Source organism: Micropterus salmoides, unplaced genomic scaffold (genome assembly GCF_014851395.1).
Source record: "Micropterus salmoides isolate LMB-PRFRI ecotype aquatic unplaced genomic scaffold, ASM1485139v1 Ms_hic_scaffold_1, whole genome shotgun sequence".
Taxonomy (NCBI): Eukaryota; Metazoa; Chordata; class Actinopteri; order Centrarchiformes; family Centrarchidae; genus Micropterus; species Micropterus salmoides.
The window spans coordinates 13933561-13950687 of NW_024040040.1; the positions used below are offsets into that span (position 1 = coordinate 13933561).

The 17127-nt window shown below is 40.5% G+C and overlaps 3 protein-coding genes across 8 annotated transcripts in view; 2 read left to right on the top strand and 1 right to left on the bottom strand.

Annotated features, from left to right (window-relative positions):
- Positions 1–73: 73 nt before the first annotated feature.
- fastkd2 (FAST kinase domains 2) lies at positions 74–6195 on the top strand. 3 transcript variants are annotated; one of them, XM_038718991.1, is made up of 12 exons: positions 74–262; positions 599–1199; positions 1298–1401; positions 1561–1669; positions 2114–2237; positions 2450–2589; positions 2686–2858; positions 3369–3532; positions 3658–3894; positions 4092–4188; positions 5411–5525; positions 5912–6195. In XM_038718991.1, the coding sequence occupies exons 2-12, from the start codon at positions 858–860 to the stop codon at positions 6032–6034; spliced, it is 1728 nt and encodes a 575-aa protein (XP_038574919.1). In that variant the 5' UTR covers positions 74–262; positions 599–857; the 3' UTR covers positions 6035–6195. The 3 variants fall into 3 exon arrangements, with proteins under 3 accessions (XP_038574919.1, XP_038574926.1, XP_038574911.1); XM_038718998.1 differs by having other exon boundaries at positions 756–1199; XM_038718983.1 differs by having other exon boundaries at positions 74–1199.
- A 1233-nt stretch (positions 6196–7428) lies between these two features.
- si:dkey-1h24.6 (cytotoxic T-lymphocyte protein 4) lies at positions 7429–10797 on the bottom strand. The gene is made up of 4 exons (XM_038719065.1): positions 10462–10797; positions 9302–9625; positions 9064–9200; positions 7429–7765 (listed from the first exon to the last, which is right to left on the bottom strand). Exons 1-4 carry the CDS (start codon positions 10544–10546, stop codon positions 7646–7648), a joined length of 666 nt encoding a protein of 221 aa, XP_038574993.1. The 5' UTR covers positions 10547–10797; the 3' UTR covers positions 7429–7645.
- Positions 10798–12637: 1840 nt separating this feature from the next.
- The window catches only part of raph1b (Ras association (RalGDS/AF-6) and pleckstrin homology domains 1b), a 45194-nt gene continuing 40704 nt past the window's right edge, over positions 12638–17127 (top strand). For 3 of the 4 annotated variants that reach the window (XM_038719070.1, XM_038719080.1, XM_038719087.1), the window contains exon 1: positions 12638–12919. The gene's annotated coding sequence lies outside the window, so the exon portion shown is untranslated. The remainder of the gene's footprint in view (positions 12920–17127) is intronic. The other variant, XM_038719074.1, reaches the window with a different exon arrangement.

A 17127-nucleotide genomic window follows, 5' to 3' on the forward strand; every position in this document is an offset into this window, starting at 1 on the left:
TTCAAATAAAAACTGGTTATTATATTTTCACAGTAAGTGATTTAACAAGTTGTGCCAGACGGACTAAACATGGGAGCGCACACAGCACGAATTATTGGCGTGAGAGTGTCACGCTAGCAAACATGAATTGGACCCTCTTTTTAGTGTAACGTACCTCTGTGCCTCTTCGCTAAACAGTGATTTCACAGATAGATTTTACAGGGTTCAACAACAAGTGCCATGTGGACAATTGCTTGCATGTTTCCACGGTTAGAGTAACAAGGTAGGGGGCATCACTTAGCTAACCCTAGCTAATGTAAGCTAGCCAATGTTTGAATAACTTAAAGGAGGGGGTCTGTTGGCCTTGACCTTGTTAGTAACTTAGTCGTAGCACTTTGTAATTCATCATTTGTACTAACTAACGTTACTTGCATATTTTAACACTATATGCAGCCTAGAATGTGAAGTGGAAACATTAACATAACCCTAATTGATTAACGTTAATATAGTTGCCATTACTTTGATTCCATCTACATAATTTGGTAAAAAATCTGTCATCTGGCACATTTTCAACCCCTAAGTTTTAGAGAACAATGTCTGTCTGGATGCGCTTTTGTAGCCGCAGGTCTCTATGGCAGAAACGCAGTTTCCCGGTGACAGCATCAGTCAAAGACACATCTGTCCGAAGTCAACATTTAGCACACACTTGGGGCACCGGGCATAGTCAGACATGCCTGGCTAGGAGTCTTGTGTGTTCAGTGCGGTTTTACTCACAGGATAGGATTCACAATGAGGACTTGGAAGAGAAGGAGCTTCTCTCCTCTCCAGGGACAGAGTCTTCGCTGCCTGCTGAAATCCAACCTGACGAGACAGTCTCGATGCAGAGAGAGAGGAGGTCCCCTTTTGTGGACCATCTGCGGCGCTGTGGCTCCCCAACAGACGTGCTAGACCTTACCTGTCAATACTCACCCACAGTTCGACAGGTCAGCAACTGCCTGACCCACATGTGGACCACCACTAAGAAGATGTCGGAGGAGCAGAGACACTATGAGCTGCAGCTGATGTTTGAGCATCCTGCATTTGACAGGCTACTGCAAAGGGCCATGAAGAGTGTGGGGCACATGCGCAACGAGGACATGGCTTATTCTCTCATGGGTATGGTCAAACTAGGTGTTCCCCAACGTAGCCGTGTGGTCCAGACTTTCCTCCGAACCTGCCAGGTAGGCAGTGAAGGACTTCTCAATCAGCAAGCAAACATGTTGGCAGTATTTGTTTTGTTGTGTGTCCCATATTAAATGAAATTATTGTCCACTAACAGGAGAGACTGAATGACTTTGATGAGAAGGGCCTGTCAATCTTGGCCTCCTGTCTGGAACATATGGGGGACAGCCCCAATGTGGCTGCACTTAAGGCGGGCATGAGGTCAGGATTATCAAATGGTGCATATGTCTTAGCCAAAATATAAGCATCAGAATTTTAGATATCCATGCCACATTAGACAAAGTTTTCATAAAGTCCTAGATTACTAAATAGATTTTTCAATTTCAATTAGCATTGATTTTTATTGTGGTTATGTCTTAGGCTGGTCGTTGAGGCTCGTCTTCCCGGGATCAAGAATGTAATGCCTCTCCAGACCATGATGCGTCTGTTGGGGAAAGATGTCCCACTGCACCTTAAACTGAAGCTAGAGGTTGGTTTATGCCTCTTGGTTTTGAAGATATTTGGAATTCTAATCTCCATATATGTGTTTGTAACATTATCCAGAATTATGATTTGCTAGCTCTCGTGCAAGCGTGTCCTTGACTGCTTAACATTTTCACTACAGTTTGCAGTCTATATGGTGTCTAATTGTTACAGGATTTAGTTTGATGATATTCTGATTGTTGGGAAACAGAAGAAAAAAGTGTTTGTGAATAATCTGCGTATATACTAGTGTGCATGTAAACACACTCAAGGACAGATCCAACCTTTTATTTACTTTGCTTCTGTCTCAGTGCCCCTTTACAATGTCTGTCAATCTCACCATTTTCTTTGTTTTTGAACTACAGGGCATGACCAAAAATGTCCTGTATTTTTGTACCTGTAGTTGAATCCATTCCACATTGACGTTCATTCTGTGCACTGCTTCCTCCAGGGTAAGGCTTTATCAATGACAGACCAGTTCAGCCTTCCCAATACCCAGTATATGATCTCCACCATGGCCACAATGGGCTTCTACTCCAAACCACTGCTGGACGTCTGCAGTAAGAAGATCAGAGGTAAAACTTTTCCATGAGATAAAATTTTTAAAGGAAATGTGTGGATTTCATAACGGGTAATGACATTTGTATGAGTGTGTGGTCATCCTCTTAAATTGAAGAACCTGTTAAAGGAGCATGAAATATTATATCATAAAAAGACTTCTTTTTCATAGTTTTGCCAACCTGATATCCCTCTTTGGTTCTTTTTCCACATCTGTCCTCTCTGGTAGAAAACCTGCACGGAATTCCTTTCAACAGATTGTTTACAGTTCTGCAGTCCTGTAGGGATCTGCACTACAGAGACTTAGATCTGCTCACTGACATTTCGGACTACATTGCTTCTATGATAGACATATGGACCAACAAACAGGTGCTGCAACAGACAACCGTTCATTAATATTCTTAATGCTACAGGGTGTTTAGCAAGAATCTAAAAGAAGCTAATGCTTTTTCTGTTCTTGTTCAGTTGATCCTCTTCCTATCTGTGTTGGAGAACCTCATTTTCTGTCCCACCGCCTTAATGGAAGTATTTGCTGAGAAGGTTATCGCCAATCCAGACGCCCTGACGCTTAAAGACCTCCTCTGTGTCCTCAAGGTTTACTCCTCTCTTAACTATGATCTGCAGGACCGGAGACAACAGTAGGTCACGCACGTGTCTCACACATCTTTTTCCTTGTACACTGGCCCTTCAGAATTGTCTACAGCTAATTTAATAAAAATGTCCATTGTTCATCATCAATTGTTTTTTGCCCTGCTGTTACTTATTAATTACTTACTTGCTAAATCTAAGTCTGAAATATACTCTCAAAACCAGGACAGAGGATGTGTAATTTACCACATTAAAATGCCAAGTTGCACAGTATAAAGTTTGTTTTTAGAGCTACTACTTTCAAAAGTAGGATCAGGGGATTACAAGTGAAGGTAGTCTTTGGTAAAATTGATGAAATTTACAGAAAAATTATTATATTTGAAAGCGACCTTACAGTCTCTCACAAACATACCAATTGACAAGGCCGCTATCATGACAGGCGAACAATCTTATAATGTTTTTTTTTTCTCGTTATCGTCAGACAGTATATTTTGCATAACTTCCATGTCTATTGGTTTCCAGGCTTGATGTCTTTGTTGGGTCCCATCTTGCTGTTCTAGGTTCCTGGAAAGTCTCTGCCAGGCTCTGAACTCCTATCTACCCAAGATGTCCGGGTTTGAGTTGTTAAAGGTTGTATACTATCTGTGTCTGCTGGGCCACTTCCCCTCTGCTTTACTGGAGCAACTCCTGCAGGCCAATACCCTGGAGCAGTTTAATACTACAGGTAACACAAAGACAAAAGACTTCTTATTCTTCTCTCTCTTTTTTTTTTTTGTCTGCAGCTTCTCTTTATTTTTTATTTCACATCACACAATTACATCCATCTGAACTTCCTCTATTTCTCTTCAGCACCCAAGTTTCTCCATAGCCAGGTGAAAATGTTTCAGACAGTGAACATATGCCTCCGTCTTGACCGTCATCTGCTCTCTCGGACCCTGACTGTCCCCCGATCTCTCCTGGGAGACCTCGGCCGCAGCAGTCCATCATTCAACCCGTGGCTCTCACAGGGCCTGCAGAGACTGGTGGGGGAACAGACAGACACAGTGCTACAGGAGATGGTGGAGGTGGAGGACTTCTACGTCATAGGTAAAGACAGAGCTAGAAGTGAAGATAAGCAGACTAATCTTTTTTTGGTCTTGTTATAGAATTGATGATTACCCCAGTATCAGATTATTGTGCCTGCGTTTTGCTCTTTAGCTTCAAGAATACGGCTACAGAACACCACTAGTTCTGAAAGAGTGATGCTAGCAAGCGCCTGTGTTTGTGTGTGTGTTGACTCTCAGATGGTGTGATAACCACACCTCTGCCGAACCAAACCTCTGTGACTGAAGTGAGTAGTTGTGCAGGAGAAGAGTGTTCTCCAGCAGGGAGCAGTCAAAGGTAAGACATCAACATCAGTTTGCAGCCGGCCACATCACCAGACTCAATCTTGAGCAAATCTGCAGTGGTATTTTACTTTCACATTTTGTTTTTGATTAAATGTGCTTATGTCATGTTTGGTAAAATTTGATGATGTGAAATCAGGTGGAGAGGATGTTTGGCCTTTTTGGTAGTGACACTGTCGGGCATTGACGCAAGCCATGATTGCGTAGATTAAATATCTTATTCTATAACTGCATGTAACAAAGCGCATACAATCTACATTTTGAACTAAGACACTTTAAATATATAAAGGGCATTAAATAGAGCTCTAAAAGCCAGACTGCTTGTTAGTTGTATTGACCGTCACAATGATTAGATGCTATAGAGTTTAAATCCCATATTTAAATATTTTAAAGGTTTGAGATAGGAAAATCGCGTATAACTTTCTTTCTTGCTTTTTGTAAACAACATTAGACATGGTTGAAAATTTCATGTATAAAAGCTTAAGCCAACAACCATTTAAATAGTGGATATAGCTTTACATTTAGCATTTTTACTGTTTTGTGCACTGACATCTTTTTCTTGGTGCCTTTATTATATGTCTTTTTGTTGAACTCTATGCAAGGAGTCTCCTAAGTAGTAATTCCTCACTATCTCTCTTTGTCTAATGCAAAAAAAAAATTTTAAATAAATTTTTAAAGATGAAATGAAATAAAATACAGTACAGTAACTGTAACTTACAAAAATAAACAAATGAGGAGTTGAAGAAGCCTCTTGGATGAGAGGTGAAACTCTGAGTATCTTCAACCAAATCCAGTTGCCCTTGATTTTAACCGTCCTTTTTTTTGGGCTGTTTTTTGTATATCGTATGTAGAAATGAATGTGATTTTTCATTTGTATTGCGCAATGCCTGTTCTGAACTTCAATCATTGTTCATAAAGAAGTAAAATTTAAAGACATTTTGAAAGATGAATTAAAATACAGTACAAAACAAACAAATCTAAAACTATAATAACCCTTCTAACTAAATATCTGTAGTTCAGTATAAAGTGCTCCAAGCACAGTGTTGCCTCAGTAAAAAGAAAGCCACAATGTGCTCTGTTTTGTTTTTCAGCTTTCAGATGTTTGCCTCCCAGTGAGGTTCTTCTAACCGAACCTCCACTTTCATCCTGTCATACCTGTATCTACATTCAAATTTTGACCTTTTTAAAGCTGAGAAACTCTTGTCTTGATATCTTAGAATTGCAGTAATTTGCGCACCACTCTCTGGTTTTTGCTATGGTACGTCCAATCCCCGTGGTCCTTTGGCTGTGAAGACTCGCCATCTGAAGATCCTGGGATATAACCCCATCTTGGTGAGGCTCGAGAGACGATCAAGTTTGAGTTTGGCTATTCTTTTTCTAAGGATCCAGTAGTTACTGATAATTTCCAAGTGTTACAATACTAATACTACATATAGCTTTTCTCATATGCCGAATTTGTTACAAATTAGTTGTAGCCACCTAAATTATCTTAATAAAACCTTCAGCCACATGTTCTTTTCAGATGTCCGTGTTAGCATTTTACTGTCAAATTACCTCTGAACCTTGGTATATATTTCCCTCCATGATAATAGCTCACTGACATTTAGGAAAAATGCTTCTTCAACAACCAAATTATACAAATACAAATGGAAGAAGTATCTGTGTTGAGTGCATCTGAGTGATGGTGAGATTGATATTCTCCTAATCCTGTTCTCCAGGTTACTGAGCAGGAGCTGCGGTCTGTGTCTGAAGAAGAGAAGACAGAGTTTCTCAGGGGACGGATTTTTCCAGGACACCGCAGATCAGACATGCAACCTAAAATTGAGCTCCTGGGATCTTGAGGACAGATGTCCCTGTTAAATGGATTCCAAGAGCCATACGTGGTTCCGTGCAATCGCCATGAACACACAGCTTTTGGTGTGCTATTCAAAGCTTTGTAAACAATTAAGAAGGAAAACCTATATTAAAGTATTTAAATAAACTTGGTCCCTGGAGAAGTTGAGTTGTGTCACACATGAAGGGTCATTTATCCATCTGTGAAAAACTGTGTTGTGTTTACAGTGATCTTTTTTCTTTTCTTTTTTTAACCTCCTACATAAAGAAAGAACGTACATGTTTGCCCGGCGTGCGCGCGAACAATAGTTAAATCAGTTGTTTCTGCAAGATTTAAAAAGACACAGCCTGGTGACAGCATAAGACTGAAATATTTAAGTGTTCCTATCTTGTAATTAAGCTTCAACGGAGGAGTGACTGTGGGGGAAGGAAACAGTCTTTTATCGTAAGTGTTTTTAATCATCTCTAAGTCCCAAAATGGGTTAAAATCTTAACAGAAACAATGTGTTAATCTTGCTGATGCGTATGGTAGTTGATGAGTAACACTGCTGCTGAACGAAACCAATAAAACCAGTGTGCGCTTGCAATAACTGTACAGAAACTGCAAGGTGAGCAAGGTGAAGGTAGAGTCCCTTTGAAGCAGCTACAATCTGCAGAAAGCATGAGGGAGGGAAAAGTAGAGGGAGGAAGACAGGAAATTGTGCAGATTGTTATTGTTTGACGTGTGCCTCTCCCTGTTGTATATGTGATTCTCATCAACCACAGTGATGGTACTCTCCGAGAACACTGATTTCTTAGAAATAAGAGCGTGCAAAGTTGAACATGTGTGAATTTTGACGCCGTAGTTTGTAGAGGGCTGGCTGTACGGGCTTGTGTTTGTAAATTTTGTGAAATTGTGGTGCCTCTCCAGATTTACGTACTGAATGAACCCCTTTGGATGTGGTTAGACCCCCTCATGCAGACACCACCTTCTGTTTCGACCACAAAGATGGGGGTTCCAGCTGTGTGTGTGAGAGAGAGAGAGAGAGACAGGCTGGTAGATATAGTGAATGAAACAGGAAGCCAGCCAAACCAAAACTGTTAGGCAAGATATTTTTTTATTGCCTCATACAGGCACAACTTTAAAAGGAACTGCTACTTTCACTGTGAAGATACAAAACAACTATAACTGACAACAAAATATGTAGAGGGCTGGCTGTATGGGCTTGTGTTTATAAATTTAGTGAAATTGTGGTGCCTCTCCACAGATTTACGCGCTGAATGAACCCCTTTGGATGTGGTTAGATCCCCTCATGCAGACACCACCTTCTGTTTCGACCATGAAGATAGGGGTTCCAGGGGTGGGTGGGTGTGACAGGCTGGTAGATATAGTGAATGAAACAGGAAATGAGCAAAACCAAACTGTTAGGCAAGATATTTTTTTATTGCCTCATACAGGCACAACTGTAAAAGGAACTGCTACTTTCGCTGTGAAGACACAAAACAACTATAACTGACAACAAAATGAACTAAACAACAACCTCACACACAATAAGGGCTAACAACTACAAGGACCCCCCTATGTTTATAACTAAACTAATGGGGATAGCTGTGCAAATGGTCAGATGATGCACGGGTGATCAGAAGTGTCGTGGTAGGCCTATATGGGTTCCAGCCCCTCTTTTCTTGTTGTGGCCCCTGGGTGCTCTGGGTTTGGTGTTCATGTAGTCACTCTGGGAATCTGTCCTCCTCAGTTTGACCTGCAAGACGCGAGAAGACCGTTAAACAACTGCATCATGTCTGTGAAGCTTCATAATGTGTCACACACAGTATGGTTGTTAGCGTTGCCAGGACTGTACCTTGTACATTGAGGACATATAAGGATAGAATCTTAGAGGTAGTGAATAGGTTTGGTACATGTTTACACTTATTTTAATATTCCAACTTTGAATCGTTCTGCTGCCAGACAGCATCAGATGTTACCACAAGAGAAAGGAGGAATGAATGCATTCCTTTGCATTTAGTGTGCCGTGTTTTTCCTTTATATTCTTTAACATGCACAGAGTGAAGAGCTGGACCCAGTTCAGGGGATCCGTCTTTCAAAAGAATTTTAATATGTTGTAATTTTAGTTTGAGGGCCACTTCCTGGTGAAAGCCTGCAATAATTTGACTTGACGTGCTCATTTGAAGCTCCTGAACACACTGTGATATAAGATATGAGGTACATTTTTATTTTATGTAGTGTTGGATGTGGACATGTGTGCACAGTTGAAATATTGCCCATTGTTAAAATGAAAGATTTGGACATAAAGAGTTTTATAATAAACATTTTGATCAGAAAAACTGAGGTTGCAATGTGTTATTTCTTCTGACTCCAGTAATATAAATTACATCTAAATGAAATAATTTGACCACTTAATATTGCCAAAACTTTTGAATTAAAATTAACAGGTTATGTTGGTTCAAATTAATGATGCTTTTATTGTAATTGAAAAGTTACCCATGGTGGGAGTTATCAGACGTGGCTGACTATGTTCTGGCCAAGAAAAATGTATAAATCTATTAATTGATAAGTATTACAACAAATTCCCTAACAGAATTCTCAAAATTCTTTGCTGAGATGTGAAAGCTCTTGGAGAACAGTTTTAGACCATCTTGGTGGCAATTTGGGACATGCATTGGTTTTTTGAATTTATAAAAAAAACAGAAATGAGAAAATAAAGCAGGGTTTTTTGTGAAAAATAATGGTTTACAGACATCCTTGAAGTCAGTCAAATGATAAAGACTGTTCTCTAAATTCTAGAAAAATGCTAGAAAGATGCTAAAAAGATGCTTCAGATGATCTTTCGAAAAAATGGGTGATGTTAAACTAGCAGGTGAACTACAGAATATGTACCCTCTTCTCTTACACACACTGTCCATTGGTTAAAAGACTAAACGTTTTCCCAAAAGGTTTTGAGTTGAATTCTTTTTTCTGTGTCTAAAAGGTTTAAGTATTTGCTCAGAATGATTACTTCAAAACATAAGTTTCTCTTTGTTGTCCTGAGGCATAGCTTACCAAGCTGATGATGGCGATAACTGTGACAGTTATGCTGTAGATGATGAGACCACCCACCACAATCCAAATCCAGAGAGATACACTAAGCTGAACTGTTTCAGGAACTTTGCAGTTTTTGCAGTCAATGCCTTGGTGTCCTGGAAGAAATATATTCAGGAAGTATTCAGTGTATGGGACTATGTGAACATGAAAATGATAGGATTGGTGTAAAACCTCTGCACCTTCAAGGAATATTTACCTTCTACAAGTACCAGGATCCTTGAACCATATGCTTTTACAAGAGGAGGAGGGTACATGACCGTGCCCTCACATCTGTAGATACCATGGTGACTGTTGTTCACTCCAGTGAGCCTGAACGATTTATTATCTTTGTTTTCATGCATTTCCACGTCCTCCCTGGTGTATGGTGAATCACTTTTTGATACATTGTTTTTGTGGCTTGAATGGGTGTAAATTACTTTTTGCTGCTTTAGGAGGTTAAATTTCAGGTGTTCACCAGTCAGCTGTGGGCATGGCACGGCCACATTGCCTCCAGCAGATACGTTGAAAGTTTCCAGCGTGTCTGGAGAAAAGAAATGTAATAATGATTCAGGGTACCATTTTATATTGATTTCTGATCATAGGTGTCTCTTACACACACAGTATAATTTATAATAATATAAATGATGCACAAACAAAAGCTTGCAAATACTTAACACATTGAAACTTTGGAATAGAGAAACAGTTTGCTAAGCAGAGAGCTAGAGGAGCCTAGCACTGCGTTTGTTGTTGCAGCAAACCAAGTAAGGATACCTGTGTCTTTGTCTGTAACTAAACACACCTTTGCAAAGGAAATGGGTTCTTAGAGCTACAGGCTGCAACTCAGCTACAAGACTGATTTATTTGCATTTATTTCCCCTGGCTGATATTCAGGCTTTGAAACTTATCATTTCACATTTCACCCCCACATGGAATTTTTTTCAATAACAGCACATCTAAGTACATTTACTTTTTTTAACCAGTCTCACATTTCACATGAAAAAACATTGAATGTGAGTGGCATACTTGAGTCAGCCAGTGACTGACTCAAGTATGCCACTCACAAGGTTGTGGTTTATGTAATGTAGTGCTATTTGTTGTATGGATCAGTGTTGAAATGAATGCCTTCTCCACTCTATGGAAACAGCAATTATCCTTGAGCTGGGGAAACACTTTGGTAGATGCTGGTTCACATTAATATGTGTCTGAACCCACAAATACACATATTCAGCCAGCATTATGAGACTTTAAGTTCATCATAGGTGGTAATCAATAGATAAACAGCCAATAACTGAGGATAAATCTACCTAAAACCAATTACAACAAGCATTTTTTTAAATTAGCTCGAATTTATGGGTTGCAGTAACGTCAACAACTTACCGTTGCCGGCGCAGATGTTTTGAGACTCGGCAGCATGAGATAATCTGTAGCCCATAAGGATCGTGAACACTAAGCAAGCACTCATCTTGATCTTTTGCACTGAGAGTGTGAACTTGCCTCCAGCAGAATGATGTCCTTGAGGCTTTCCCTCATCACCTAGAACTTTAAGCTCCTCCAACAAACTACATTAACCTGTATACTGCAGAGAAATCTGATCTGGTAATTAGATTTTATCAACGCTGGTTCCGTGCACGCGTTTCTTTGACTGCAATGCATCATATCCTCATTCTGCCTCTGATTGAAGCACTCCCACGGTGCTGCAGTGACTGAGCCGCACACATCTTCTCTGGAGGGAAAACATCCTGTGGCAGAACCGCCTTCTCTTCTGAAGTTTCCGCTCTCTCCCATAGTTTGTGACCTTTGATGCCTTAATTGTGTTCTTAACTTAAGACTAATGTTATGTGTTAATTTAGACCAAGATGTCAATGCATGCCAGTTCTGTACATATTAAGTATTTTGCAAGCTGATGCATATTTAATTTGATGCGTTATATTGAATCATTGTCTGGAGACAAAGAATAAGAGAATGGGGGAGAGAAAAAAAATGTGGGAACCTCACCAACATGCAGGGCGGACTTATACAAAACATCCTCCTTTTATTACCAAATTTAAACATTTTAAAATACTTATTACTTATAATACTAGCATGCAATGCAAATGAGCACTGCTAAAATATATTAGAGAAAATACACTCTAGCTGTATGTGTTCAAGTAGATGTTGCAGCCACAGTTGCAGTTGGAGCGAGTGACCTAAAGTGCAATGACCCAGTGTGCCTTGTGGAAAGGTTTGCTGAACATAATGAGAAGCACCACCAAACAGATATTGAACAGATTTGAACTGACATGCGTGACTGCCAAAATATCATTACCTCACAAAAAGACAGAGGAAGCCCAGATGCTTAAGTGTAGGGGAAGTGAACAAGAAACCATCTCCATACTGTATGAGTACAGAACAGACACTGGCACATAACATGTATGTTAACATGTCAGTTGGGGAAAATACTGTGTTTGTGCTGTGAAGGAATATCAGCTATAAGAGAAGGTAACTTGATTTTTCTATGGTTTAAAAACCTGTGTCAACAAAATGGTGATGGGAAAGTGCAATAGCTTTCTTGGTCCACTAGATGACAACAAAGCCTTTTATTTTGATCAGCATATTAACTGCTACAGACCTGGAAAATATCTATTTGCTACAATCTTATATTAATTGCAACATAATGTCCCTTTGCTTCAATGCCTTTCCTGTTTTATACAAGTTTAACTACCTAGAGCAGGGATTAGAGACCATAAAAGGGTGGAAAGTATCTACTTTGTGTGGCAACACATGGCAACAGATTCAGGGGGTTGTAAAGTGGGGATTAAATCATTTCTAAAATGTTGTGTTGGGAATGACAGGTTAGTAATGCCATGTGTCCATATGGATAACATGCAATAATCTCCTAATCTGGAACAAGTCCCTTTTGTCTGGTGGCTTTGGGTGAGCATCAGCAAGAACCCATGCAGAGCTCCAGTCTGGTTAAATGTGTCTGCTTCACTCAACTTAAAAAAAAAAAAAAACATATTTCGCCTTGATCTTTTTATCTTATAAAGAGCAATAAAATATGTATTTTATTTTTAGCAGTATTTTATTATTATTAGTTTAGCTATTGTTATGGTGATGATATTGGTGCTTATTATTATTATTATTATTGTTGTTATTATTATTATTATTATTATTATTATTATTATTATTATTATTATTATTATTATCTACTTTCACTAACTAGAGAGAATAGCTGCTGGATGCTGATGCTGCCTTCAATGTTTCTGTTATCTCCGACTTTCGACTTCATAATCTGTAAAATAAAAACTCATTCCAGTGCTTTTTGAGATGGCCCAAAACACCTTGAAAAATCAATAGTTTTCATCCGTTTATATAAATAAGGAGCGATGAATAATTATCGGCAGGACGAAGGTATACTTAATCCAACACAAAACTGCACTAAAATGTGTGAGATGTTAAATTCACAGACCACAATTCAACTCTTTTCCAGTATATTAGCTACTGTAGCTTCTTCTCTGCGACCAACTCTAATATAAGATAATTCCGACAGGCCATGAAGGCAGCGTTTGGGTTCTGGGCTGGACAGGAAACGACGGAGACGCGCAGCGTGTCTCCTCAGCAGCTCCGGGAGAGAAGAATGGGAAAAGGGAATGTGACTGTATATGTAGACGAGCCAATGTGGGAAAACATGAGCACAACGGGCAGTTTTTAACTAGATTCCTCTTTAAAACAGATAATTACACATATCATAGACTATCAGGAGTTTTTCTTCTTCTTTTCCCTGAGGAGAGGGATATTTGCTCCCATTGGAGAACACAGGAGAGGAGAGGATCCTCTTTGTGAATCTCATTTGACTGTAAGTGGATTTTTCTTTACTATTCCGGCATGTTTTAATTCACCAACACCTTTTTTCCTAGTCCTTTAAATAAGCATACTCAGACTAAAAATGCCAATCATGAATAATATCCGTTTATTATGCTATCCACTGGCAGCCCATCCTAGATTGTGTCTTCTGGAAAAGAGACAGTGGAGTAGCTGTGCTGTATGCTTACTATGCTTGTTAAAGACAAGGACCACTAGGTGTTAAGAAACAAGCCACCGTGAATGTGTTGTTGCCTGTTACAGAAAGTGTGGCTGTTTGAATGGGGGTTTGTGTGTCCCCTATGCGGCCATTGAACGATCCTTTTCTTGGGGATAAAGGGCGTGTAGCGTTTTGGCCGACTTGGAAAAGAGCCGCAGCTTTCAATCCAACACGAGCCTTTTGTTATGTTGTATTTGTTAGTTATGTGGCTAAAGCCAAGCCTTTGGGCTCTGTCGTGGCCGGCTGGTGGCATTTTCAACCTAATTTTCCTCCCCTGCATCTCAGTGAACAGGGAGATGTATAGTCTCCACCCTGTTTAGCGGGAGGAGGCTATCTGCTTCTGGTAATGGCCGATGGTTTTGTCGCGCTAATGAGCTGGTGGGTTATTCAAAAATACTATATTTTGTCTTTATAACCCTGTAAAATAAGTTGTAATGTATGTTAGTGTGGCTGTGTTGAGTTCATCATTAGCTACGTCTTTCACTGCAGCACATGAACACTGCTTTAGTTCCCTTTGTTGGATGACGCCGCCAGCAGGTTGGATAACATGAAGCCAGTTTGACCAGTGACTATCCAAATTAATGCTAGCATCCACTTTAGCCAGGAGAAGTAGCCTAAATCTTTTTTTAAAAAACGACGCAGTGTGTTGTGTTTGTTCAGAAGCCGTCTGGACAAATAAAGCTAGACAGAAGTGGAAAAGTTAAATCTCAAAACACATATTGTGTTTATACTTTTCCGCTGCTTCACTGGCAGAAACAACTAGAGGTTCACAAATAACCAAACTATTGCAAATTATCTCCACTGAAGTCAAGCCACTTTTCCCTCCCAAGTCTTAGCCTCAGACTTTTATTGCATTCAGACATTAACACTGGGAAGATAATGACCCTTCATTGACAGTGGGGTTCAAAGGTCATTTGTAAAGGGGCTGTACACCATGCTGCTGTCTGGTTGGCCCCCATATGGGCCCAGATTTTCACCCAGTAAACGTTCCCTGCCTGTGTGTGGGTGTTATTTACACAGCCAAGGCCTGGCCAGGGCACCTTCTTAACTGTATCTCTTCCGTTCAGGGGTGAATAGACAAAACAAACTGTATTGGCTCCAAAAAAAAGGCCACTTGGCCCAGCCTTTTTTCCCCACAGTGGCATTATAATAGACTGTCTGTGTCCTTAAGGCACGCTTGATTTGCATTCACAAAGCAATAGACTAGAAGCACATTATTCTGGGCATTGAGACAGTGCAGCAACAATGCAACCCATTCGCTTACAGTGCAGTTAATGGGTTGAAAATAACTACTGACCTTCTGGTTGCTTCCCCTCAGGCAGATGCCTTTAGGTTTGTCATGTTTCTGGAAAATAACAGGAGTTTGGAGTCAGATTTCACTTGCCGTCTGGTCAGAGACACATAAGAGGACAGAAAATGAGTGATGCCACTAGCACATCTGGAAAGCCTGGTGATATTTTGTATTTGTTCCTTTGGGCATTTTTATTGTGTTTCTGTTTCCTGCTCTGTGTCTGTGTCCCATTAGTGTTTCTTAAGAACTTAATTATCAGCTGTTTTGATGAAATGGAGGGTTTTAAAATATTTTCTCTGTTTTTGATGTTAGAGGCAATCTTATTGGGTTCATTTTAGTCCTTTGGCTGAATCCCAACAGAATTATTGTCATTGTAGGTGTAGCAATATCACATAATGAGCAAGATTTAGTTATGTTGGCATTGGTGCGAGCACATGAGCAACTTAAAAAGAAATAGATTCAGTAGAAAGTAATAGGATCATACAAAATATTTACTTGGTAGAGTTAATAGTCCCGCAGTCATTGCATTCAGGCAATATGATATACAGCTCATCCATAAAAAGCTCAGTCATGGATTACATTTCCAGCCACAGAGGTATAACATGTTAGAAGAGAGCGTGTCATTTCACTACCCCTGTTTTTAAAAGCACATGTAAGGAATTTTTCACTGTCAGCTTTCTTTCCCGAGGCTACTGAAAAGAGAACCAAGGGAGAGGGGCTATATATTTTGGAGGAAACATCAGCTCAAAATACATAACCAGGAACATGGTTTTCTCATTCACCCACTCTGTCTTGTTTTGCCAAAAGAAGAAGGGAAGAAAAAACCCTTCTGCTTTCCTCTCTCCAACCCTCTACTCTCTTTCATTCTTTTTTTGTATGCTTGATTTCCTTGGGATGTAGTTGATTCCATGAGAAAAACAGTTGTCAAAGAAATTTTTGGCATGAGGAATGATCCTCAGAGACTGTGTGTGTGTGTTAGCATCTCCTGCGTGCTAGCCTGTCCGTCTGTCAGCACTTTACTGGCTCTGTCGTGCGAGTTGCAAGGCCCATGTCTGACTTCCGCCCATCCATCTACCCATGTCCCTGGGCATAAGACTTTTCTGCACAAAAGCTCCAGAGATGCAGCTGGGGGGTGGCAGTGGTGGTTGGTGTAAGTTTACCCAGGTTGTGTTACAGCCGCAGGTGTAGGTGGGTAAAGGAAGGCAGGGGGAGGATGGCACTTCAAATGCAGCCTTCTACACACCCCATGGAGAGCTGGAGGGGAGAGTGTAAGCTGATATTTCCAATGATAGGAGTTACTACTGTGACTTGGGTCAGGGAGTGGAAAACAAACTGGAAAAGGCATCAGGGCCCTGCTCCTTGATGCCAAACAAGATGCCACATTAGGGTGTGTTGTGTGTTAGTGAAAGTGTCTATGTGTCATTCAACCTGGGTGTGTGTCCCGTCCCCCCCCCCCCCCCCCCCCCCCCCTCTTGTCACCCGTGCGTGGTCCCAGGCTCTATAGGGCCTTGTTCTGGTAACATTTTGCTGACCTTTGGTGGCAGCTGCCCCTGCCATTTGGAAACAAAGACAAATGGCTAACCAGCCCGCCTGTAGCCTGCAGAACCTCTACTGTTCCAGATAGAGTTGCTCTTCCTGTTGGCCTTTTCATACGTACAGAGCAACTTATATCAGTGGCAGGAAATCTGTTGTTTGAGATCTACAGCCTTTTCTTTTGTGATGATTGATTTCTGTCCTTCGACAAGGCTAAGGGTAAGGTGGGGGAGCCTGAAAAAAACATGCACTTTTACTCTTGTGCCTCAGTTTCTGTATTGTTTTTCATGAATATGAACCCACCGCCAGGAAATGTGGAAGGTGAAGAGATGTGACGGTGTGTCATATCATCCGCCAGTGCATGGACAACACAAGCCTCTATCCTCTTGCTGCACTGCTTATTGGAGTAGGCAGATGGAGGGCACCCTCCTCTCCTTTCAGGGCAATACATGATCCAGGTCCTCGTTCAGCAGGTGCACTCAAGCGCACAGGCACATACACACCGCTATATAAAGACAACTAGTGAGCCAAACGGCGAAGATTGACCTACACTTGGATGTCTTTGTTCGTTTTAATATCTGTGCCTTTGGGGGAACCTTTTCTCCCGTGCCAGGAGTGTATACATTTTTAGTACAGGTCAGCCCTGCTGGGAATTACAGTCTTAAAGGAAAGGAGTTATTTTATGATGAAATGTTTTAATTTCCCCTAAAACGGCCTTGTCTACCTACCTACATTTCCCAGATTAACTTCGGAGAACAGGTCTGCACTTGTTGCATCTAGCTGTGGGTGATAATTTGTAGGTGGAAAGTGCAAGTTTTCAAGTGGAGAAAACATTATGGTTGCCCTCCTTACTCAATACACACCATTTCTGGTTGTGGTTTCATTGCATTCTGGTCTACTGAAGCTTCTATAATTGGAGAAAGTGATACCCCTGCTTCTTTTAAGATGGATTTGTCCCTGTCAAATTGTTAAGCGTCTGTAGAAAATTTGTGGGTCCAGAAATGAGTCATTGCTTTTTGATTTAGAGGGAGAGGCACCAAGAAATCAGTTTTTGTTTCTGTATTTTTAAGGAGAATTGGAAATCATTAATAGGGTCTTGAGCCATCTATTACACTATATGACAACCTCAGTCTGTCCGTCTTTATCTCACAGTGTTTCC